This window comes from Myotis nattereri (assembly GCF_964212035.1).
Source record: "Myotis nattereri genome assembly, chromosome: 8".
NCBI lineage: Eukaryota > Metazoa > Chordata > Mammalia > Chiroptera > Vespertilionidae > Myotis > Myotis nattereri.
The window spans coordinates 61,522,581-61,548,367 of record NC_138083.1 but is presented as its reverse complement, the minus strand read 5'-3'; the positions used below and the strand labels follow the sequence as shown (position 1 = coordinate 61,548,367).

The 25,787-nt window shown below is 38.0% G+C and overlaps 1 protein-coding gene across 1 annotated transcript in view; it reads right to left on the bottom strand.

The window, feature by feature from the left end:
• Window positions 1-25,787, bottom strand: part of PTPRM (protein tyrosine phosphatase receptor type M) — a 482,851-nt gene that overhangs the window by 357,320 nt on the left and 99,744 nt on the right. The window contains exons 3-4 of the mRNA XM_081097861.1: window positions 25,621-25,699; window positions 14,367-14,482 (exon numbers count right to left, since the gene is read on the bottom strand). Of these exons, the coding sequence (XP_080953987.1) occupies window positions 14,367-14,482; window positions 25,621-25,699 (195 nt within the window). The remainder of the gene's footprint in view (window positions 1-14,366; window positions 14,483-25,620; window positions 25,700-25,787) is intronic.

Below are 25,787 nucleotides of genomic sequence, written 5' to 3'. Positions count from 1 at the left end.
GCAGGGTAGAAGGGACCAATGGGGGGGAAATGGGGACATCTATAATACTTTCAACAATAAAGATAAATCAGAAATTTTTTAAAATATATAATTCAATTTTCAGTTGTATTAATATAAACTATCTAGAGAGGTGGTGTTAGGAGGCACTCCCAGAAGACAGCATATGTTCCTGGCAGCCCGCGCTCTGAGAAGCAAACGAGCAGTAGGCTTGCTCAGAGGAATGTAAGCAGGACACTGATGGGCTGGTCTTCTCCACGGGTGACGAGCTAGTAAGTGCTGAGAAACAGAACTCCAGAGGGAGAGGAGAGCTTATTTCAGACACCGAAAGACCAGGCCATGTGAAATAGGACCTGTACTTGAATGTCATGGCCATGGTGCTCTATCACTTACCTGAAACTCTTGGGTAAAATGTACCTCAGAATTTAGTATATTTTTAATTTTATAAGGTGCATATACTGTATATTATGTGATGTTCTCCGGAGAGCCTGAGTCAGCACCCTCTAACCAGACACATTGGTATTTCTGTATCAAAAGATATGAATATTGACTATCAGGAGGAAAAACAGAGGTCATCAGTAGCTTCACATCAGTTCAGGTCATGTCTGTCACCATATGAATTACAAAAATGGGCAGGTTTTGCTATTAAATGAGATATGGAGAACGTTCAGTTTTCAGATTTGGGAATAAAAGAGTGACTTCCAAGAATGTACACAGCCCGTCTTACCCACCCGTGTCCACCATCACCCCCCCCTCCCCGCACCCGCCAACTCCACTATCACTCTGCCATGGTCCCCCACTACTCCTGTTGCCTCAGCTCCAGCCATAGCCAGGCTCCTATGTCTCTTTACCCCCCGGTACAATCCTCCTTAGGGGCCTCTGCCTTGGTCCTCCTAGAATGCTCTCCCCAACTTATCCAGGCAGTTAATTCCATGTCCTTCCAATCACGGCTCAAATATATTCTCGGGGAGGCCTACCCAGACCCTGGATTTAACACTGAAACCTGATCTGCATGGCAACTGCTTACCCCTATGTCCTGACTAGCTTTTCCTGAATGCAACTGATCACTTGCTAACATACTACTTTCTTACTTGTTATAGTCATTGTCTATTTCCTCCTCCTAGAATACAGTTCCACAAAGGCAGGGATCTTTGCCAGGATTTTTATTGCTGTTTCTCCAGCATGAACACCATGCCTGGTGCATCCTAGGGAGGGCTGATGGTAATATTAAAAGGGATTTAGGCACTGAATGGGTGACTGATGACTTTGATTTTGAAATGCCTTTTGGTCCCCAGATAGCCTTCCTCTGGTCAGAATTCAACAGGGACGTGTAGGTAACAGTGTCCATCAGTTTTCACTGATGCAAGGAGGTGTGAAACAGCACATGAGTCCCCTTCCCTGTGTGCCTTTCCTCATGACAGGGATGACTGGACAGGACAATGGGCTCAGAACCTCCAGTACTCCTGAGCATCCAGGGGAAATGCTTTATTATTCTGGCAGAATGAAATGATGAAAATATACATTTGGGTAGAGAGAGTAAATCTGTCGGCCAGTTTTAGCTCAGTTTTCACTATTAGAAGGAGGCAGTCCTGTTAAGGACAGTAGCACTATGTTCTTAAAGCCATTACAGCAGGACAATGGGAAATCACCGAGGATGGGCATTCCTTTTGTTCTCTACAGTCTCAGAGGTCACTGGAAGGCGAGCCTAGGGCCCAGTTGTTGAGAACAAAACCCCATGCTCAGAGCAAAGCATGGCATCTGAATGTCCAGGGTTGTTAAAAAAAATGCTGACTGATTGTTAGCTTAATGAAACCACCATAATGGTCATTTGTGAGAGGAAATGATCTTGGTGGGTTAAATACAGCTTTTTATAAACACAAGAGAATCTTTACTAGAAAAAAAAAGTACTTACAGTTATTTAAATTAGACTTACAACCTTCTTTGTGCAGTGGACTAACTCTAGGACTTCTAAATGAGCAGTAATTTACCAGCAAAAAGATACATATTAAGTCGTTCCGAAATAGTTCTGCAATAATCAGGGCAATGATTGAAAGAAATTGAGGTCCAGGAAGTTAGCAGCACTTGGAGAAAATTAATCAATCCCAGGCAATTTGTAGCCCCTCTGAGTGCAAAAGCTTAGAGGAGATATGGGCCAGTCACCCTTCCTTAGCCATACAGGTGGGGATTAAATTGCATTCTCATTTATTCAATAGGGAAAATAGTCTCTATTATCCCACTTTACAATATGCTCATTTGTAAGATACTGATTGAAATTCTTAACACTGGGATCACAAATAGTATCAACAGTGCCTGGAATAATTTTGTTTGAAACATTTTATGTAATCTAAATCCAACAATTGAATGCCTTAGCAAATCTACTTTCTGGAGCCCATATATTTTTATTTTAATTAAAAAAGAGATAGTACTCACCTTTGATTTCTAGGCCATAACCAAGCTAACCCAAATATTTATCAATTTGGAAACAAAAGTCCTTACTTACATTATCATGTACTATAAATATATATTCACAAGCATACTTTAATTGACTAATGGATATAGCCAAGTAATATGCAGATATCCAAAGTGATAAATTATTTGAACATATAGCCTTTATAAGTGTGTTTGAGTAAAAAAATTGATTTAGAAATTTAGAACCTCATTTTGATATATATAGTTCATTTCATTATATATATGTAATATTTGAATAATATTATTTAGTCAACTTGTGTCTAAGTTTCATCTAAAAGTTCATCCAAATAATATAGGATATACATAATAAGTGCAGTAATTATGAATATCAATGAAATCAGAAGTTCTTTAGTATTAAAATAAGCATTCAACTCTTTTTTAAAAATACATTTTTATTGATTTCAAAGAGGAAGGGAGAGGGAGAGAGATAGAAACATCAATGATGAGAGAGAATCATGGATCGACTGCCTCCTGCATGCCCCCTACTGGGGATCAAACCCACAACCCGGGCATATGCCTTTGACTGGAATCAAACCTGGGACCCTTCAGTCTGCAGGCCAACTCTCTATCCACTGAGCCAAACCAGATAGGGCAATATCCAACTCTTGACTGAATTAACCCAGCCTCATCAGACTAATGAGCCTGACACTGACTAACATTTCCTTTTGGGCTAAAGGTTTGGGTGTGGAAGGCAGGGACTTGACCCTGTTTATTTCAAAACTATAATAATGGCACTCTAATATGAGGAAGATGGCAGTGCCTGAGTAACCATCCATGATTAAAAGACTAGGCTAGTCATAAACATGGCCTGCTAAGAACATCACTTTTCCTCAATCAATATGCATTAAAATACACAACTCTTTCAGAAAACATAGTTGAAAAAAGATAAAGATACAAGATAATGGAGGCTGAAAGCCCTATAGTTCTGAACTGGAATTATCAGAATGATCTCAGGACACAGATTTTATTTTTAAATGTGTGAATGTGTACATGTGTATATATTCTAGCTCTGTCTTATGGGAAGATCCAGAAGAATTAAATAGCAGTAATGAGTACCTCTATGGTCAGATTATAATTTCTAATGACCAATTCCCACTAAAAAAGAATCAGGACTCCCTGAAGAAATAGCTGATTCTAGGTCATTAAGGTGGAAAATGAAAAAAAAAAAAGCCTGGAATATACTGTCACACCAGAAAGCAAGAAAGCCATTTCAGATGGCCCAGGGCAGGGATCATCCACGCTGAGTATGCCCCACTGTTTAGGTGTGGAAGATTTGTGCAGCAATACGGATAATAAGTATCATGGATCAAAATACATCAAATGTGTTCAATCTACAAGTTGATGATAATGCCAATGAAAACAATGACAATAATATTAATAACCCACTTGGTCACTTTCAGGTAATGTTAGTGAATTACATCATTATTTTGAAAACTTGCTAAAAAAAACAACAACAACAATAACAAAGTATCAAGTATTTATGCCATCTTCCCTTTATGATTTATATATCAGGGTAACCAAATAGTTGATATGAAAGAGTTCTTTTTATTTTTTAAAAAATATATTTTATTGATTTTTTTACAGAGAGGAAGGGAGAGGGATAGAGAATTAGAAACATCGATGAGAGAGAAACATCAATGAGAGAGAAACATTGATCAGCTGCCTCCTGCATACCCCCCACTGGGGATGTGCCTGCAACCAAGGTACATGCCCTTGACTGGAATCAAACCCAGGACCCTTGAGTCCGCAGGCTGACGCTCTATAGACTGAGGCAAACCAGTCAGGACAAAGAGTTCTTTTTAGAAGTATTCTAGCTACTAAACAAAAATGACTGCTATAATTGAGCCATTCTGCAGCCCAACCCTCAATTAAGTAATAAACCTAGGAGTAATCATCAATGACTGATAAGATCACAAAAGGAGCCATAATATGCTAGAAATACAATATTAGTCAGAACAGATTAAATGACACTACCAGAAGGCAATGAGCAAAATTCAAGATATGGAAAACTGAAGAGGAAAAACACAGTTTCAACAACACTAACAACCACTATAAATAAGGGGAAATGGATGGAGAACCTATGATAAAAAGGACTTAGGGTATAATCATACAGTTTCAAAGCATAAACACAATGCAATCATAATGCAAATAATCAGAATCTGCTAAAAGAAATGAAGTTATAAGTCAGCCAAGGAAATGTGAAGACTGTTTATCTAAGGCTTACATAGTGACTAATTATTATGATTTTAAGGGTTCTTATCTTTTAGAGCAGGGGTCTGGGGCCAAATCTGTGCCCCACCGCCTCTGCCACTGCCCTGCTTTGTACAGCTCATAAATTAAGAATAGTTTTTACATTTTTAATGGTAGAAAAAAATCAAAAGAATAATATTTTGTGACAATGAAACTTATATGACACTTGAATTTCAGTGTCCATACATAAAGCTGTACTGAACTCAGCCGCACTCATTCCTTATATGTATTGTTTGTGGCTGGTTGCCTGCTACATTGGAAGAATTGAATAGCTGCGACAAAGACTGGCCTGCAAAACTTGCTATCTGGTCTTTTACAGAAAAAGTTTGCCAACTCCTATTTTAGAGAAACATTTACAAGTTAAATGCAAGACGACTGAGACTGCTTCAAAATAATCAGACGGGAAGCAGGTGGAAATATAGATGAAGCAATTGGCCACATATTGTTACTTGTTAAAATTGGATGCTGAATATAATATTCTCTCTGCCTCTGAATGTATTTAAAATTTCTATAATAAAAGTAAAAAACTTTTCTTCAAAGAAGCAATTAGGAAGTAATCTCCCATGTTTCTATTTCTGAATGACTATTTTAACCATGATTATTTCTCCAGGAAAAAATGATGGTTTTGCTGCTGGCTTATACATACTCCAGTGCTACATGAATCAAAGAACCATTTTGTCCAGGTATCGTTTACTTCCTGCAAAAGAATCAAGCCATTTATATGGTAAAGGTACCACCTCAATAGGAGTGAAAAGACAGTTTGGCAAAGGAAACCATATCCTAGGGGTAGGTAGCTGCCTTATTCTGCAGCAACATTTTCATAAGTAACAATCACATATCTAGCACACGGGATGTGTGTAATATTCATTTCTTGAATGAAAGTCAAAATTAGCTTTCAAATTTTAAGAATAAACAGAAACTACATAATTTGCCACTTTTCCTTTGTGGTTGGTGGACATCACTTCTTATAACACAGACAAACATAATTTTATTACACTTGGGCAATAGCCAACCCTCTTTCCTTTGAGTGAAGGGAATGAAGGATGGCATTTTTATAAGCAGGAGAGATGCAGAAGAGAACAATGGCCTGCTTCATGATTTCAAAGTTCATCCTCTGTAGAAACTTCCTCGCTGTGACTGTGTGCCACTCAGAGATGTCCATGGCCTTGTCTCAAACTGGGTCACGCTGGGAGCATGATTTGTTCTCTATTCTACTTGTATGGTCCTAAGGAGATTTTGAAAATTAAAACCCAACAAAAGTTGTCAAATTTTCTTTCCAAATCAATGAAGGACCTTAGTAAACTTTCCTCCCTCTTTACTTGGAACCTACTTCCAGATTTCTAGACTGAAAATTTTCTAGGACTTTCAAGGCCACCTAAGGCAGATTCATAAACCTCCCAGCTGAACCACTGCCCGTTTTCCCCTTCTCTTCCTGAAAGAAGAGACAGAGAGAAACAACCTAGAGATCCTAACAGTGTCCAAACTCTCTAGGACCTTTGATCCAAGGCCTGGATCTCTAAAAGGAGACAGAAGAGGCTGAGCAGTGTTAGTATCCTGGAACCTCAATCAGGGGAATTCTGAAGCATGACCATTTCCTCCTTTCCTTCTCATGACAGAACTGCAGATTCTTGGAAGCAAGATAAACAAATGAACCTTTTGATAAAATGAAAAAAATAATAAATGCTTTTATGGTTCTTGGGTCAAAAACAAACAATTAGCCTGACCTGCAATTTTCCAAGTTCAATTTCATATCCTGGCCCAGAGACCTTCAGGTTGGGTTGGAGGAGAAATCCTAATGCTCCTCCCACTTTACCTGGTGCATCCTACTCAAAACACCAGCTGCTTGTATCTCCTTTGACTAAGTCAGGTAATATCACAAAGTACAATTTATTTCTCCTACAACCTCCCTAGACATGTCATACTATTTCATCAATGTAAAATAAATCTTAACCTTCAAATTAAGGTAATCCAAAATCATACTAAATTAAAACACATAACAAGGCTTTGATGTTTTCAGTCTGAATGCTCAATATTGTATCATATATATGAACAATAATGCATGAGATTTTAACAACTCATAACTTTAAGGAGCAAATGGTTCCTATAGCAACCAGAGACAGTCCTTTTTATGCATTCCTGATATTTTCTATGATGGTAAGTGATGTTAAATTTATGCTTTAATATATATGGTATAAAATACCCAAGTTAAGCTTGCCCAGGGAACTGTAATTTTACTTCTTTTCAAATCACTTTTATGGCTTTTATTTGGAACTAGAGGCCCAGTGCATGAATTTGTGCACAGGTGAGGTCTGGCAGGGGGAGGGGACGTGGGAGGTTGGATGGCCAGCCCAGCCCCCAATTGCCCCCCCCATCAGGGTGGGACCAGCCGGGAGGAGGGGCCGAGTGTGGTTGGCAGCCAGCCCTGCCTCCTGGTTGAACTCCTGGTTGAGGGGACAATTTGCATATTAGCCTTTTATTATACAGGATGGCAAATTTGTTCTCATATACAGTTGTAACTTTTCCCCTGATTATCTATAAATGAAACTAAAAGCCACCAAGAAAAGTTGACCAAATGTATACATCCCTTAGCACAAAAGCCAAAGCAAAATTCCACACATGTAAATATAACTTTAATTTTAAATTCTGATAAAAAGTATCACTTACATCAATCACTACATGATGCTTATGAATCCATGAGGAAATACTTATGTCTTTGTACTATGCAAGAGGCAGTATGGTTAAGAATGCAGATTCTGGACTTGCATGGCATGGTTCAAATGCCAGCTCCTGTTGCTAGCAATGGGCCACTCGGGGGAAAACATGACTGAAACTTCCTGAGCCTATATTCCTTCTAAAAATGGGCATGTAAGAAAGAGAGTTCTCCTAGGGATCAGTTCAGGGGGGAAATAAGGAGCCTAAACATAGCCTATCAGAGCACCTCACACACAGTGGTGTCCAGTAAATGGAATTGTAATTATTTTATTTCAAACATATCTGTTGAAGTCAGTAATGTAAATGGTATTAATTCAATTTATAATTTATTCATTTTTTTAGCAAAATCCTATAGGTCAGAGTAGCTATTTTATTAGAATAATTTTAAGTTGCAAAATCTCAAGATTTTTCTTTTCTCTCAGAAACAGGTCACAACGATCTGAGCTCAGAAAGGGAATGAGAGAAATCTATTACGTTGGTGAAAATACTTTTTTCACAATTGGGTAGCTTATACTCAGTTAAGTGGAATTATATATCAAACTATCAAAAATATCTCTGGCCCAACAACTAAAAATGTTTTGATCCCAACTGAAAAGTATTTTTAGAAAACGAAGCTTCTAAAATTAAGAGCTCATATTGAATTACATGTCATACAAAAAAATGAGTGGGGAAGGTTTCATTCATCAATTACTGTGACAAAGATCTGTTGTCATGGTGAGAATTCAAATTATCCTTAATAGATGTTTATTGCTATTACACTTAACTGAGGTCCTATGGCAAGAAAAAATTTTAGAAGGGGAATTAGAGAACAAACTTTTACAATAGAGAATTAACCTGCCTAGGAAAAGGGGGCTTGAAAAGACAATATATTATTGAACACATTTGCTTCTAAAATTACTCTAACTTTGAATGATATTTGCCCTATATTCTGAAATAGCAGGAAGTACCACTATGTTCTATATGGCCCTCTCTCCTCAAAGCCCATTCCTCTGGAAATTAACCCAAAACAAATGCCCCAGAAAGTCAGACAGAGTTTGTGCCAGTTTTCCTGGTCAACTATGGACCTTTGAGATTCACCCGGAGGAGAGACACAGGATTTCTTTAGGCAGTCATCAAGCCAAGTGCCATGAGCTGGTATTTACTGAGTACATGTTATGTGACAGGTATTATTCTAGATGCTGTGTTGCAACCATCATGTTTAATGAGTTCTTCACGATAACGCCACTCGATTTTCTTTTCTATTCCTACAAACTGATGCATGTTATGACATCATTTTGAAATACTACTCTGATGCCTTACTTCTAATAAACACCAAGCTGTCGGCTAAAAGAGAAAAAGTCAAATATATTGTATTATGAAGATTCTAAAGTTAACAAAGATATTTTCACAGTAAATCTACGAATATTTGGTTCAAAGGCCAATTTTACTTGAAATACAAGGTTGAGCAATGAAGAAAAATGTCCAAGTGACATAAATACATAATATATGACTGTGTTAAAGTTTCCAACGTTTTCTGGGCTTCTGTTTTCTTATTAATCAAATGAAGAATTTAATGTAAAGCCTGTTCCGTTAAATTCAGATGCTATATAATTTTGTGATTCTAAAAAGTAAGCCATTTAATAATGATAGGGGCTCCGAGATCTGTCAAGAGAAAATGATTATTTTCAAGGTTCTTTTCACCAGCTGCTCTTCACCCAACATGCACATGTAAATCCCTGGCTTGAGGAAAGAGGCCATCCATCTACTGTTGAAAAGGCGTCTTCACTGCTCCCATCTCCACTGCCTCCTTGCTTTCTGCCATTGTTCTGGAGGCTGAACCACTTTCATGTCCCACCCACTTCTGAGTTTGATGCTGTAGCTGAAGGCTGTAGACCGAATATTTGTGTCCCCCCAAGATTCATATGTTGAAACCTAATCCTCAATATGATGGCATTGGAGGTTGGGCTTCTGGAAGATAATTAGGTTTAGATGAAGTCATGAGAGTGGGGCCCCTATCATGATGGGATTAGTCCCTTTATATGGGCATGGCAAGCCCAGATATCTAATTAATCAATCTCTCTCTTTCTTTCTCTCTCTCTCTCTCTCTCTCTCTCTCTCTCTCTCTCTCTCTCTCTCCCTCCCTCTCTCTCTGCAAGGATCCAGCAAGAATAAGGCTATCTTCAAGCCAGGGAGTGGCCCTCACTAAGAATCCTGCATGCATGCTGGCACCCTGATCTTGCACTTGCACTCTCCAGAACTGTGATATATAAATGCCAGCTGTTTAAGCCACCAGTTTATGGGAGATTGTTTAAGCAGCCCGAGCTGATTAAGACACAAAGAAGAGTAAAAATAGAGGAACCTCTTCAATGTATGAGAAATGAATTAAATAGCAGAAGTTATAAAAAATGCCCATACTGAACAGATATAGAAGAGGGTAGAGATGCCTGTGTTTCCTGGAAAAGAATGTGCACAGGCTGCGGATTTATAGATATCAACACTGTCTTTGGTGATCATCTTTATTTATTAAAATGCTGAAATAGGTGTTATAAATATTAATTCTCAGCGAAAGCAAGCACATGTAGGAAAATAAAATTTAAATACTTAAGAAAGAACATAGCAACTTAATACAATCATATATGGCTTAAAGTGTCAGGGACTGCATAAAAATATATAACTAAGAAATTGTACATCAGCAAATAATCTGTAAGTATAAAAAAGAACATCTAAAACTCAATTTTTCTCTTCTCAGTGATATATATATATATATATATACACACACACACACATATATATATATGTATATATATATATATATGTATATATATATATATATATTTTAATGTAAGCTTCACAAGTGATCAGAAAGTTGATAATAACAAGAAATATCGTCATGTTTTGGGTGCTTGAATGATTTTGCAAATACATTTCATTTTATTATCTCCCATGGTTACATCAATATTGTATGCATAGACTGCCATATCTGATAGCACATAGCAAGTATCTTCAAGAAATCCATTGCACATCAGTTTTGTACTATAAAAAATAGTTTCATGCTATCTTCCTACTGTAATTGTCTGCAAGGTGTTTTAAGTACTTTGCAGTTATAATAATAGATGTTCATGTACTGTGTTTTATTCTGTTGTTTTGTATTCTACAAATACTGATTCCATTTTGGCAATAACCTGTATGGCCCATAGATATAACAAAGAAAATGTAAACAGATTGGCTGCATCTGTTCACCATAAACATTTCTTCATTAGTGTCATCATCAAATTTATTTGTTATATTTTTGTGAAAGACTCTGACAGTGATCATATTTAATCTCTATTTTAAAACAATCACACCACTGACCATTTTTCTTAGGTGTGGGTCAATATGTACATGAAATACATATGGGCTTTTTAATTTTGTCAGGAAGGCTCCTTGATGTTAATCATGGAATGCCCGTCACATTCCAATTCTAGTAATAAAGTGGTAAGTGAATATGGCCTCTTCACCTAGCATTGGGGTATGAGAAGACAGCATAGTGGAGTATAATTAATCAGTAGCAAAGCAAAAGTAAGACACAGAGATGTACTGTTCCAAGGGCTGCCATTTAACTTTGTGACCTCAGACAATCAACCCCTCAACCCCCTTACCTACAAAAGAAGTTTAAGATCATGCCATACACCCATGAAACTCTATGCAAAATACCTATTGCAGAACTCAAAAGATGTTAGCACAAGTAACACAAATTATTGTAAATGATGATACCCAAAACATTGATGTTCTCCAAATAAAGATGCATGATTAATTTCTAAATCTTGACTTACTATTGGGAAGATTAAAACTATAAAATGACTGAAAAAAAAATGTTTGTATTCAATTTTCCCCCTGGATCTGAGAATTATTTTGAGGATGTGAGTGAGTTTATATGCAGGCAAGCATTTTGTTGAACTGTTACAACATTAGTGTAATAAGGAAGAAATGTCCATAGTCATATCTATAGACTACACAGACCTGGTCCATGATTCCAGGTTTGCTTCTCTCCACATCTAGAGAATGGCCTGTGGCAAAGGACTTGGGCACAGCACCGAGAGGGCAGGAGGGCCCTGTGAAACCATCACCTGCTGCACATCTTCATGACTACTGGACGCCACTCCTCACATACAGGTTATTAGAAACCATGATTGCAAGTGAAGGGCACTAGTCTTATTTCATCAGCTATTAAAAAATAAACATCTCTCCACAAAATGCCTATCTTACCACAGGAAATAAGCCATTTAACAGTAAAATTATTCTAACATCGCAAAGATTCACAAACCAAATAGCATACTGAGTCCAGGACAAACTAAGTTTCACTTAGAATTTCAAAGCTATAACAGTTCTATCTTTGTCACCCCTTTCTGGACACAATCATGTGGAAATCTGCAGGCAATAAGCAGTCACTGATGGTAACAAGAGCAATAAAGGACTGGGCAATAGACAACAACATTAATAGATTAATCATAAAAACAATTTACCAATACAATGATTAAATTTAATAGAACAAAAGCAGGGGAGACCTTGTATATATGGGAAATTCATCATGAGAGTCAGAAAGGAATACAGGTGCCAGTTATAACTTATGCTACCTTTTCCTTTCCGAACTTGAAACACGTGTTGCACTTTGCTTCAGACTAGTGATTGTCAACCCTGAGCACACACTGGAACTACCTGGGAGATCTTTAACAAAATATTGAGGGCAGGTCCTACCCCAGACCAAATTAAATCAGAATCCTGGTATAGACTGGATATGAACAAAAAAACAAAAACAAACAAACCTCTCCATGTGGAGTAGTGGAGTCGGGGTTGAGAACTCTGCACTAAGCACCCCCCCCTTTTTTGTTTAAAATAGCAGCTAGCTTTCTCCCTACAACATGAGAGATTCTCTTTAAAACAACCCTCTACTTTGTAATAGTTGAAGATCTCCAACCCCCAAGGGAATGCTCAAGTTTAAGCATGAGCACCCCAAGTCCAGTTTGCAGAAAGAACAAATTGAATCCCTCAACTTGCATGTAAATTCTTGGGAACATATAAGACTCTGTTGAGGAGAGAGTTTAGACTTTATATTGTATTCTCTCAAGTAACATTAATATAAATATCAGAAAAATTTTCCATAAAAACTAAGATTTCTAGAGATAAATCAAAGATGAGAAGGATATTTTCATTTTTAAAAGGTCGTTAATGCATTGTGAAAAATGCCAATTAAAAATGTCTCATCAATTACCATAAGTAGTGAATCTTGACAGAATTTAATACTAAACAACCACTAAGAAAATAATTCTCAATCACTAACATCAAGATTGTAAGATAATTGGAAAGTGGGATAAAAAGGAAAAGGCCAAATACTGAAGAACGGGGTCAGGCACAGTTTTCACACACTGCAAAAGCTTTTAAAATAATGATTGTACAACTTTTGGAGAGAAAGAAATAGCAAAGATGAATTTGGTAGGTACAATTTCAGTCCTCTACACACATTCCTCCTTCCTGGCCAGGGGACACTAGCAGGGACAGAAGGATATGAGAAAAGAGAGTGACATCAAGGTACAAGGGTGAGGAATTGTCCAGAGGACCCAGCTATACTTAAGAAGACTCCTCCAGAATGTATTCCCCATTTACCAACACATTATTGACTAATCTTGGATAGCACATTTGGCTATCTTCCATTTTCCCCAGAAACAGAGGAATATAAATGGCCGTTTACTGCAGTTGTGGTGATTGAAAGGGTAAGGGTTTGAAAATTATAGAGTATAATGCAAATGTAACACATCACAACCATTATTACAGCGCAGAAGAGGTATAATAGAAGCTGGAGAGGTGATGTGCACCGAGGAAAAGTCTGTTTGCAGGAAGTGGAAACCAAGGTGAACAGGAATAGAAGACAGAGGGCTTAGAACATGAAGCAGCCCAGTAACAAACACAATCTATAACAATAAAAGCGTAATATGCAAATCGGCCAAGTGGCTGAACAGCGGAATGACTGTCTGGACGACCTTCAGGATGAAGCCAGGGCTGCGAGGGCTGAGGCAGCGGGGTTGCAAAGGCCTACTTTTGCACGAATTTTGTGCATCGGGCTTCTAGTAAGTAAATAATTAACCAGAAAGGAAAGGGGGAAAGTCAACACTACGCAGAGTGAAGAATGAGCAGCCCGCACATCAATGTTTGAAAGAAAGAAAAAGAATGAAATTAGAGAATTGCGTGGGAGGGTAAATGAAACCTAGAGCCTAAAGTGGGTAACACTCGGGTTAAAGGGGGGCAGGTCACTCATTTTGTCAGAATCATTGAGACCATGGATCTAACCTTGAAATGATTTGCCATGCAAAATACACACGAGAAATTTGAGGATTGTAAAACACACAAATTATGAATACCCTGGAAAATGTCTACTTGAAATTCTTAAAGGTAAAAGATGTGTTATTAAAGTTGTCTAAGTTTGGACTTATTGCTGTCTAAATTCACATTACAAAAGGGCCTATAAACGTGAGAGAGAGAGAGAGAGAGAGAGAGAGAGAGAGAAATTAGGAGAGGAGAGGAGAGGAGAGGAGAGGAGAGGAGAGGAGAGGAGAGGAGAGGAGAGGAGAGGAGAGGAGAGGAGAGAAAATGTTTGGATTTTTCTTGAGGAAAAGTAGGAAGAGGGTACTATTTGTACTTTAATATAATGCTCTTAAAGTAATTTGACAATCAGCTCTTCAAAGCAAGATGGCTAAGCACAAGTAAAGGGGGAAAAACAAATTCAAAACAAGGTCTGTGACAAATTAGCGTATCTAGGACTCTTAGTATTCTGGCCACTTACTAAGAAGAAAGGGTACCGGAAAACTCCCCACACCATCCATCTTCCATTAGGACCTGGCACTGATCCAGTTCTCTGGGCCCCTCCCCAGGGGGAAGGTATTCTTCCCACTGGACTTTTAATAAATTGGTAAAATGAGTTACTGTACCTGCAACCAGAGCCTGTCCCCTGCCATGGTCCTGCCAATGGCACTGCACTGGAAAGTGGCAAACTGGCCGGCATTCACTTCCACATTCTGAATCCTCAGGAAGTGGGGGGTTCTGGCTGCATGGAGAAAACAATTAAAGATATTAGAAGTGGGGATCTAGAACTAATATGTGCCTTTTTAAATCTATCTGTAATTTCGGGCCTTCCCATTGTTCACCCTTGAAGAAAACAATGCTTTTGCTTATCAGAGCTATAAAGATTTCATTATGATTGTGAAAGAGATCCTGGAAGGCTCTGTTAAAAAAATTAAAAAGCCAAGTATTCTGGGATAGAACCAAACAGAAAGAAGATATTTTATTGTTCCTGCTGTGCAAATTATCACAGCTCAGCAGTCTTCTTGTAATAACAGATCTGTATTAATAAAGCTTATACTGAAGCCTAATTGATGTTTTGAACAAAAACATATTAGATATTTATACTAGCAACATGAAAAGAACAGTAAGAAGTTAAATGATGTTGTCAAGGAAACTTTTTAAGCCAAGTCAGAGCTGTGCATAATATATATTTTAATACAACTAATTGGTATGTAGCATTGCCTGTATAATAGTTCCCTGTTACCAAAAATACTGTCCCTATAGACAGACTCTGAAATTATGCTGTGACGCCATAACATGGTAAATTTTGCTAATTCTTATTTCCAATTCAAGAAGAAAGAACAATTCCAAATGCTAAATGGCACTAAGTCTCATAACATACACTGTCCATAGGGGACAGCTGTTTTAAAAAAAGATAATACTATTTGATCTGAGAAGTACAAACCAATTTCCACAGCGCACTGAAAACATGTGTCAAGGAACTGGGAGGATAGGTCAGGGATTACATTTTATGATAACTTTTACTTTTAGGAAAAATGTTCTTATCACAATGAGAGAGTGAAAGAGTAGCAATGGGTGAGGATGGGAGAGGTTAGTGCAGTGATGGCGAACCTATGACACACGTGTCAGAGGTGACATGCGAACTCATTTTTTTGGTTGATTTTTCTTTGTTAAATGGCATTTAAATATATAAAATAAATATCAAAAATATAAGTCTTTGTTTTACTATGGTTGCAAATATCAAAAATTTTCTATATGTGACACAGCCCCAGAGTTAAGTTAGGGTTTTTCAAAATGCTGACACGCCGAGCTCAAAAGGTTCGCCATCACTGGGTTAGGGAGTAGGAGAGGAAGAGAACAGGACACTAGCAGCTTCTGGGAAGTATGGATGAAGCTGGACAATAACTACAATGACTTGTCTGTGCCATGCCCGCTTTCCCTCATGGGCAACAAGTCTAGGTCATATCTAGACACTTTTAAGAATGGTCCCCAACTACTGGGTACTTAGAGATGATGAACTAGCACTAATATTAGCCTGTGAAGAACATCATTAAGCACGGAAGTGGGTCACTATCCAAGAACAAAGAAAAAATGAATTTTAATGTGAACAACACACAGGGAACCCCATTGCTAATTTGGAGACCACTAATCATTTAGACAATGTATTCTTGATGCTTAGCTTTCAAAATACCTCTAAGAACTTCTAGAAAAGTGGAATAACCATAGATCACTGTTTTTCATACTAACATATTAATTTAAACCCTTATGAACTATTTTTCAGTAAATTAATCAAATTAGATGTGGTCAAGAATAACATGATGCTATGGTTTTTATAGATCTCTGTAAAAAGTTCCAAGATAAAATTTCTTTTCTATTCTCTATTCCCCCCAAACTGAAAGACCCATTGTTTTTAGAAAATAGAAAAAAAAAACAAAACACAAAACTTTTTTTTTTCTTTTAAGCATTTCTGTGCCAGAAACTTTCCCATGGAATACTCACAAATGTCCTATGACGTAGGTATTTTTTGCATTTTACAGATGGGGATGGGAAAGCTGTGGGCACTTAGTAAATGTCAGAACCAGAGATCCAAAGCCCAGGCAGGGCCCACTGTGCAACACTGCCTCTGCCAGCCTTGCCATCCTGGTCTGCCTTTCCCATGCTCTTCAGCCCACTGGCAATGGCTCCTATTTGACTGCTGGGATTTTAGGTTTTTTTCAAGGCCCTTTGCAAATGCTATTTCTTCCATGAAGCTTCCTGGACTCTCTTGTCTTTTTGTTAGGCCTGTCCAATATCACATATCCTCTATCCTGTATACAGTAGTTGCCCTTCATCCGTGGGACATATGTTCCTGGACCTCCAGAATCTGAATGGCTTCATTCATATAGTCCTCTTAATAGGACTAATCTATTAAAAGCTGTCCAAGATATTTAAAATCAATTTAATTCTTTTCCCTAAGAATTATGATTTAAATAATTTATTGTTCTCTTTTAGAAAATAGTTTCAATAATAAACATTAAAAATAAAGTGTTTAACTTTTAAATCACATGTAAAGTTATCTCTAAAAAGTAACTTTTACAATAAGTATGCATTTATGCAAACTTAAAATTTCTTAAGGAAAAGCATCCTGAACCAGTTAACCAGTTGAGAAGACACATAGCACGTTGACCTAAAGCTTGGGTCTCTTGAGGGAGGCTGGGAATTGAAACTTTGATTCATCTAGACTCAGAGTGAATTCAGGAATGTTCATACAGATTATGTATTTGCACTAGGCGAGAAGGCAGATGAAAAGCCAAATCCTGGGAAAAGCTGAAAATAGGGTGGGCCTGGGGGGAGGGGTTAAAGTAAAAAAATCCCTAAATTCCTATTGGAACCACAAAAAGAAAGTTTCCATCACCTGGCAGGATCCTCTCATGTGGACATACTATGGGTGGCTATGTTATTCAGGGCTGCTCTGACAGATCCTTTGGAAATGTCTGGCTTTGCACAGAACCGTCAGAGCAACCCTTTGTTTGCCATTAAAGAAACTTTACATCCTCTAAATTGGTCTACTGGTATCTTACTTTTTTTTGTGGCAAATATTCACCTTTTTAAAAAAATATATATTTTATTGATTTTTTACAGAGAGGAAGGGAGAGGGATAGAGAGTTAGAAATATCAATGAGAGAGAACCATCGATCAGCTGCCTCCTGCACACCTCCTACTGGGGAATGTGCCCACAACCAAGGTACATGCCCGTGACCGGAATCGAACCTGGGGCCTTTCAGTCCGCAGGCCGATGCTCTATCCACTGAGCCAAACCGGTTAGGGCTTCCCCCACTCCCCCTCCTTTTTTTTTTAATTTAACAAGATATTCAGTATTTCACTTTTAAATATTCATTTAAAACTATTTAAAAATCTGCTTACTATACATCAATGATTCCCAATCAGAGGCAATGTCACCCCCCAAGGGACATATGGCGATGTCTGGAGACATTTTTGGTTATCACAACAAGGGTGAGGAAGGTAGGGATACCACTGCTATCTGGTGGGCAGAGGCCAGGGATGGTGTTGAACATCCTACAATGCACAACACAGAGCCTATGGAAAGGAAATACCAGGCTCAAAATATCAGTAGTGTCAAGGTTGAGAAATCCTCACATACATTATACGGACATAGAAAACTTTACTGTTGAACACTGAGTTTCTTATAAATAATGCCAAGATAAAAGTTTTCATAATTAAATTGTCATGTAGACTTTTTGTATTTTCCTTAGGATAAAATTTTAGAAATCAAATTACTAAGACAAAAAGTATGCATTTTTAAAAGACTTTTGACACAAATTGCCAAACTTCTTTCCTTAATGCATGTAATAGTTTGTATTTCTATGAGCAGGGTATATGAAAAGGCTCTTTTCAATACCTGCTCAAAAATACTAAGAATTTCTGTAACTTTTCTGATAAGCTTATTAAATATATGTACTCTGGTCTATCAGCTAAGCAATAATAATAAATAATTGGAATATCAGGATGGTCACTGGCTCTGCTCTCAGTCTGTTCATGCACAGGAAGTGTGCCCTGGAGAGACTGCTTCCTAAGGGCCCTGTTTCTAACCATGGCTGCCTACACCACCAGAGAAAGACACGGCAAAACTCCTTTACCAACACAATCTCCTAATACTTACTGTCTGCGGGGAGTTGTCAGTTAGAATATTACTTGCATTTTTAATTTGGAGACCAAAGATATGATTGTGTTATGCTTTTCTTTGTTCACCCCATTCTTAATAAAGATATGTCACTCAGAATGAATGTTATCACGTTTCCTTTAAAATTGTTTTTTTCCGTCTACTATGGCTTTCTCAGAAAGTGCCAGTGCATATTCCTTGCACAGTGAGGTTCAGGGTCTGAGGAATTTATTTCTCTGTTCAAATTGTATTTTGGGGAGGGCCTGTCTCTGAAAATAGATTGACTGTTTTGGTTTGGAAAAAACAAGGCTGCTTGGTTGAGAAGAGATTGCCAGGAAAAATAATAATTGGATGTATAACAAATGAACAAACATATTAAGCGTGAACACTTATATAATCAAATTATCCCTTTCAAATGAAAGAGGATTTCTGATCTGAGTAGAAGCTAGTAACTTATCCACCAGGATGAATAAGACAAAGGGGCTATGGGATACTATTTTCCTTCAAGAACATGAAAGTCAGAATTTTTACTAAAGGCATTTGTAAATTTTTTCAATAAACATGAAAGGCCTATATAATATTTCCAAAGTTCTAGGATGCCTGGATCTTCCCTGTCTAGTGCAGTAAATCCTACAACTGTTTTCAGTTGGGAGGCAATTTAAGACTGGTAATTTTTAAATTTGGATTTTAGCACATGTTTATTCAAGCATCAATACCTCAGCCCCTTACTACCTCTAAATAGAAGCGAAAGTTCCTAAACTGATGCCTTAGTGGATTTTTTTTTTTAATTTGTAAAATAGGGATTTAAAAAATGTAACTATATCAGAGACTTGGGATAAAGATTAAACAAGCTGATGTAGGGAAGGCATACAATATGCCTGGTACTTAGCCCAAAAAATGTTCATTACTATTTGAAAGAATTGATTTATCACTGGATGCTGGAAAAGGCCCCAAGGAAAAGAGCTCTACAGCCAGAAAAGTTTTGATTCCGTGCTGAGCTGTATGCTCTGAACCTTGCCAAACTACCTTAATTGTAACACCAGGTAGAGCACCGTTAGAGTAGAAAATTTCAATATCTCAGTATTCAAAAAGACAAATTCTCTCTCTCCAGATTTATAGGCCCATTTGTCTCCTGGATACCCTTTCAAAATGCTATGCCAGCTTTCTTCTAAAATCTGCAGGAGTTCTAAAAACAATCTTCCATGAATTTCAAACAGTTTTTTTAGTACACCTCTCCTACTTTCTCATCTCTGCCATATTCTGTTGTTTGTCACTAATAAAACATTTTTTTCAAAGAATAGATGTTTGGGGTATTAATTTATCTCAAATCAGCCTTTCATTACCAAAGTCAAGAATTATCATTGACCAAGATGCATTTTGTTTCTAAATGTTTCATATTATTGATTCTCCAAAGCCTGTATCAAAATACTAACAAAATCAGAAAACAGTAATTTGTAAGATCAAAGTGCAAACTGCAGTGGGACAAAAGAGGACTGTGTGCTAACCCCTTTTATTTTCATTTACATTCTGATGTAATGGCATAGGTTGGAAAGAACTGGAGGCATGCCCGACAGCCCAAATAAATAGCCAATGTTTCTCTCTATTTGTATAGCATATCATCACAAACAAGAAAACCGTTTTTACCCCCCCCCCCCCCCGAAAAATAGCCTGGTAATGCCTACTCTAAAACTGAAAATCAATATATTTTACAAACTTTAAAAATTTTTTTTTAATGAACACTCATAAATTACCCCACTTAAAAAAATCAGTTGAGTTACTTAGGGTTACAATCTGCAGCTAACTCATTCTAGAGGGCCTGTCAAGATGTAGTGTATAATAAAAACAATAATAATAATCCTATATAATAAAACTCTAATATGCAAATCGACTGAATGGCAGAACAACCAGTCACTATGATGCACACTGACCACAGGGGGCAGACGCTCAACGCAGGAGCTGCCCCCTGATGGTCAGTACGTTCCCACAGGGGGAGCGCTGCTCAGCCAGAAGCTGAGCTCGCAGCTCCTTAGCGCTGCCTCGGAGACAGGAGAGGCTCCCACCACTGCCGCTGTGCTCGCCAGCCGTGAGCCCAGCTTCTTACCATAGGTGAGCAGTAAGGAATAAGGGGTCCTGGACTGTGAGAGGGCCTAAGCCGGCAGTTGGACATCTCCTGAGTGGTCCTGGATAGTGAGAGGGCGCAGGCCAGGATGAGGGACCTCCCCGTGCCATGCACGAAATTTTGTGCACTGGGCCTCTAGTAATTAATAATAATAAACAGCTAACATTTATTGAGGTCTTAGAATGTACTAAGTACTGCTCTAAATTCTTCATTATACATTAATTCATATAATTTGTACATTTACCCTGTAAGGAAAGCCTTATTGTTATTACTCCATTATATGAATAAGGTTTGGAGCCAAAGAAGTCAAGTAACTCTTACGATAGATGAAGATTTGCTCTTAACATGTTTCAGGATAAATACTTATTTTTTCCTTGAAAGTTAAAATGGATCTTAATGGAATAATTTGTCAAGTAGAAAAATAGATTCAACATTCTTATCATAGAAAAATAAGTTAGCCATTATATACAAATACATTTTATAAGTCATCTGTATCCTAAAGAAGAATGATATTCCTTTGGGAAAAAAATCCAAGTTAAGTACCTACATGATTAAAATGTACTGCCAGTTCTGAGTCCTATGCATCTCTCAACCAAAACATATGGACCTATCTTTATTCAACAGAACATAATTCTTTAAACAATTCTAATTTTTATTTTTCACTTTTAGTCTTATTTTAATCACACTGTTTAATGTCTTTAAAACAAAACCTAAATTTGGAAATAGGTAAGGAATGTTTGGGTATGCAAATATATCAATGAGCAAAAAAATTATTTTTTAACTCAGAATTTATTAAATATTTAAATAAACTACTGACTTATTTTATATTGCAAAATAGTATTACAGAATAGTCTTGCATTTTGTATTCACTTTATATAATATATGGCATACAGTATTTTTTAAATTTTTTTATTATATTATGTTTTTTTAAAAAGTTTATTGAATTTATTAGGGTGATATTGGTTAGTAAAATTATATAGGTTTCAGGTGTAAAATTCTGTAATACATCTTTTAGAATTATTAAACCAAATTCAAAATATATTTCTAGTGGGCATCCCAAATACAAAAATTATCTACGTTCCTTAGAAGTGGTCTTAAGCCAGAGACCTGCCGTCTGCACAGCCATTTCTATATTTCCCAGCCAATCCTGCATCTGACTGTCACTACATTAAAAGCAATATTATACTGTATACGAGCAACTGTATACTTGTAACAGAACAGCTACTTTTTAAAAAAATGTTGTAATATTTTCTCATAAACCCTATGTGAATCCGAACAGGAACCCTTGCAGTGGTTCTCAACCTTCCTAATGCCGCAACCCTTTAATACAGTTCCTCGTGTTGTGGTGACCCCAATTTCAATGTTACAAATTGAACATAATTAAAACATAGTGATTAATCACAAAAACAATATGTAATTATATAGGGTGTGCCAAAATTCAGGCAAGATTTGAATTTTGCGTGAGCATTAACAACAACAAAAAATAAAAGCCTAATTTTACTTGGTTTATTGAATCAGATTCTAATATCTGTTGCCCTTTGATTTCAATCCCTTCAATTTGATAAGCATTCAATTATGGCCCAGGAGCAGGGACAATGAAGACCAATGAAGACCACGGCTTTGCGTATGTGCCAGCAAAGCCATGGAGGCCATTTACCTGATGTGCTATTCCTTACATAACCCTAGACTGTATACTTTATAAATCAATAAAAAATTTACGATTTTTAATTATAAACCTGTGTTTTCTATCAAAATTACTTCTTGCGTGAATTTTGGGACACCCTTTATATGTGTTTTCTGATGGTCTTAGGCGACCCCTGTGAAAGGGTCGTTCAACCCCCACAGGGGTCACGACCCACAGGTTGAGAACCGCTACTTGAGAGTGAAGTACTAGTAAATAAAGTTCAGCACTTTTGCATCTTTTGAGATACATAGTTTTGGTTATGAAATAAGGATTATTATTTATAAATCTTGATAGGAAATCCCTTAAAATACTACCTGTGAAGATTTCCACTTAATGACTAAACTTTTGCCTTCCTTAAAATCTTCATTTGCATGTTTTTCCCACAAACTTTGAGGTTTGGAAAAAAATTACAGAAGGGCTAGCATCAAAACAATGTAAAGCTTACAGTTCAAAATGCTATTGTACCATACCTCACCTTATTTTCAACTGTGTCTCCTAATAGCAGTCTGCAAAGCCAATTAGATATTAGCACCAGCATTCTCCAAAGGAGAGACCATAAACACCTTTATATGTCCATAGGCAGCTGGGCTTGGAAGGAATGAACAAAACTACAGGAGACACATTTCAAGAAGGCTCTGCTAGAAGGACAAGCATTAAGTCTTCTTATACGACTGAAGGCAGAGACTCAAACCCTATGGAATGAGAGGGGCTGTTTTGTTGGTCAGCGGTCAGATGTAGAAGGAACCTGGATACAATACAATAAAGACCTGTGCAAACTTGGCCTTGGCCACTGCATCTGCACCCAGGGCAGCAATAAAATCTTCCCTGTGGCAAGATTTGCTCTGAGAAACAGGTAGCACTCAGCACATAGTAGGCATTCAGTATTACTGCCTCTGATGTTTACTTCCTGGTCAGAGGTGAATCAGAGGCTGCAACATTTGTGCACATTAGAACACTCCATGTGTGTTCTCCAAGCCCGAGTCTATTACTCCAAGGATTTGGACAAGTTCCAACTCAGGTAATTATGAGCAACTAAATTGGCCCTGTTGTTTCAATTAGGTACAGCACTGTTCGTCTTTCTACCATTTCAGGAAATAAGGGAAAGAAATTCTTCATACACTCACTGGTTTCATTGACAGAAGAAAAGGCACATGCACTGTGCTACAAGAGTAACGTTGGCCTTAGTAATGAACACGATGATTGCTATGCTTGAACTTCAATGTTGTAACCAGATAAAGATCTCAGAGAGAGCCAAACCCCTCTGGATGGAACGGGATGACTCTGTCATGATGTCCGTATCATGTGACAACCACACAGGGCTTCTCTGTAACTAGTACAGGGAGTGAGCTCATGCTCTATTCCAGCCGTGGGCAAACTACGGCCCGGGGGCCGGATGCGGCCCGTTTGAAATGAATAAAACTAAAAAAAAAAAAAGACTGTACCCTTTTATGTAATGATGTTTACTTTGAATTTATATTAGTTCACACAAACACTCCATCCATGCTTTTATTCCGGCCCTCCGGTCCAGTTTAAGAACCCATTGTGGCCCTCGAGTCAAAAAGTTTGCCCACCCCTGATTCAATCCATGCAATAAAGCAGTGTTTATATTTCTAATACCATTGTAGATTTAACCTTTCTTTTGTGAATTTGGGTAGGACCATCAGCAGAGTTACAGGAATGTATGAATAGCCAATTTCTCTTTAATGCCAGGGACCATAAGAATAAAACAGGCTTCCATCCCTCAGCTGGCCAAAGATTTAAAGTCTGACAATATCAATTTGGGGCAAGGATATTAGGAAAATAAAACTTCCATGCATTGCTAGTGGGAAGAGAAACTGGTTTAGGCACTTTTCATAGCAATTGGCAGCATGTAATAAAAACTAAAACTATTTCTACCCTACATCTCAGCAATTCTGCTTCCAAGAACATACCCTGCTCTCTCACAGGGCACCCAGACACACACACACATGGATGTTCACTGCAGCGATATTTGTCATGGAGAAAAACTGGGGGAACACTAACTGTTGGTAGAAGAATAAAAAAATAAAATGTAAAATATTCACATGATAGAATATCATAGATTGACCTAAAAATGTAATGTCAAGGTGGGAGGCCGGGGGGAGGGATAAAACAGAATAATTTGTGCAGTTGGATATCATCCATTAGAATTTAAGTAGACAAACAGTACTTTCTTACTTTTATTGAATATACCGTGATTATGAGAGAGACAGAGTGTGTACATACACACGCACACACACACAGACAGACATTTGCAGCTTTCTAGTTGCCCAGCTCTCAAATCTCTTTCCTGGGACCAAGAAATTCCCCCTGTATGTTTCCTGGTAAAAGCTGAGGCCTGGATCCCCTGATAGAAGCTGTAGAAGCCACAGCTTCCTTTTCTAGGTCACCCTATGGTCGCTGGAGAATGAGAACGTGATTTAGCTTGTCCACCATGACAATCACACTCTGGGTTTTGTGCCGAAGGCTGAGGGTGCAAAGGCACCGAGACAGTGATGAATGTTCAGGCATGTGGCAAGGGTCGCCCTCCGAAAGTCAGGGGGCCAGAGGAGGGGGCTCAGCCCCCCGTCTTCATGGGCACAGCAGTCACAGTAGTTGTGCCTGCAGAGCCTTCCTTCCTTTCCTGCCCATTATGTGATCCTGCAACACCCGTATTCCCAGTGATTCTGCTTGACGCCCAGCTCCCTTTCAATACTAAGCTTCTCTGCTAAAATCAGCTGCAACTGTTTCAGCGTCTTGTGGACTAGAAGCCTTCCAAATGGAGAGGGCCAGCAGCAAGCTCACTACTGGCGGCCCCTGGGGAGCTGAGGGAGAAACAGGACTGGCAACCTGCAATATTTTATTGATCAAGGACAAGGTTCAGGTGCCAACATGACAATCAATAGTTGTTTGTTCATACTGGGTGATAAAAACAAAAGTGTGTTATTTTCATTGGACTTTTTAAAAGAAATAATTTATAAAAGATGAAGAACAGGCCATTTCTAGGGCCCCCAGGTGGTTTAGGTAGATTTCTTATATTCACCAGATCCCAGGCCTGTTTGGGGCTATATTGTTTGGAATTATGCCTAAAACATACTAGTTTTAGGAACAAAATGCACAGATTCTCAATGTTTAAGTTGTAGTACTCTTCAAAATTGAAATCCAAACATCATTGCAAAGATGTGTGAGCATACCGATACCCCTGATTTTCATTTCAAAGACACTCAGATACATTCGAGGGCATTACACATGGAACACACGTTTTGGGACTTCTGGGCTGGCAAAGCAGCAGCCAGAGACTTGTCAGGGAAGTCCCTCAGCAGGACCACTGCTACTCAGGTTTCAGTGCCTTCCCTTCATCTGTTCTGTAAACACCCCCCTAACAATGCACCCGGAAGTTTAAAAGTTGAGACAACTTACTACATGGATGTCCTAACACCTTCACTTCGTCAATAGCGAGGTAGCCTTGATGTCCAGAAGTTATTACTTCAAAAATCACCTGGAAATTAAGAAGAAAAAAATTACATTATTCACTCAATTTGTCAGACTTTTACCAAATGTCTCCTATAAAGAGGTAGGTAGTTTCA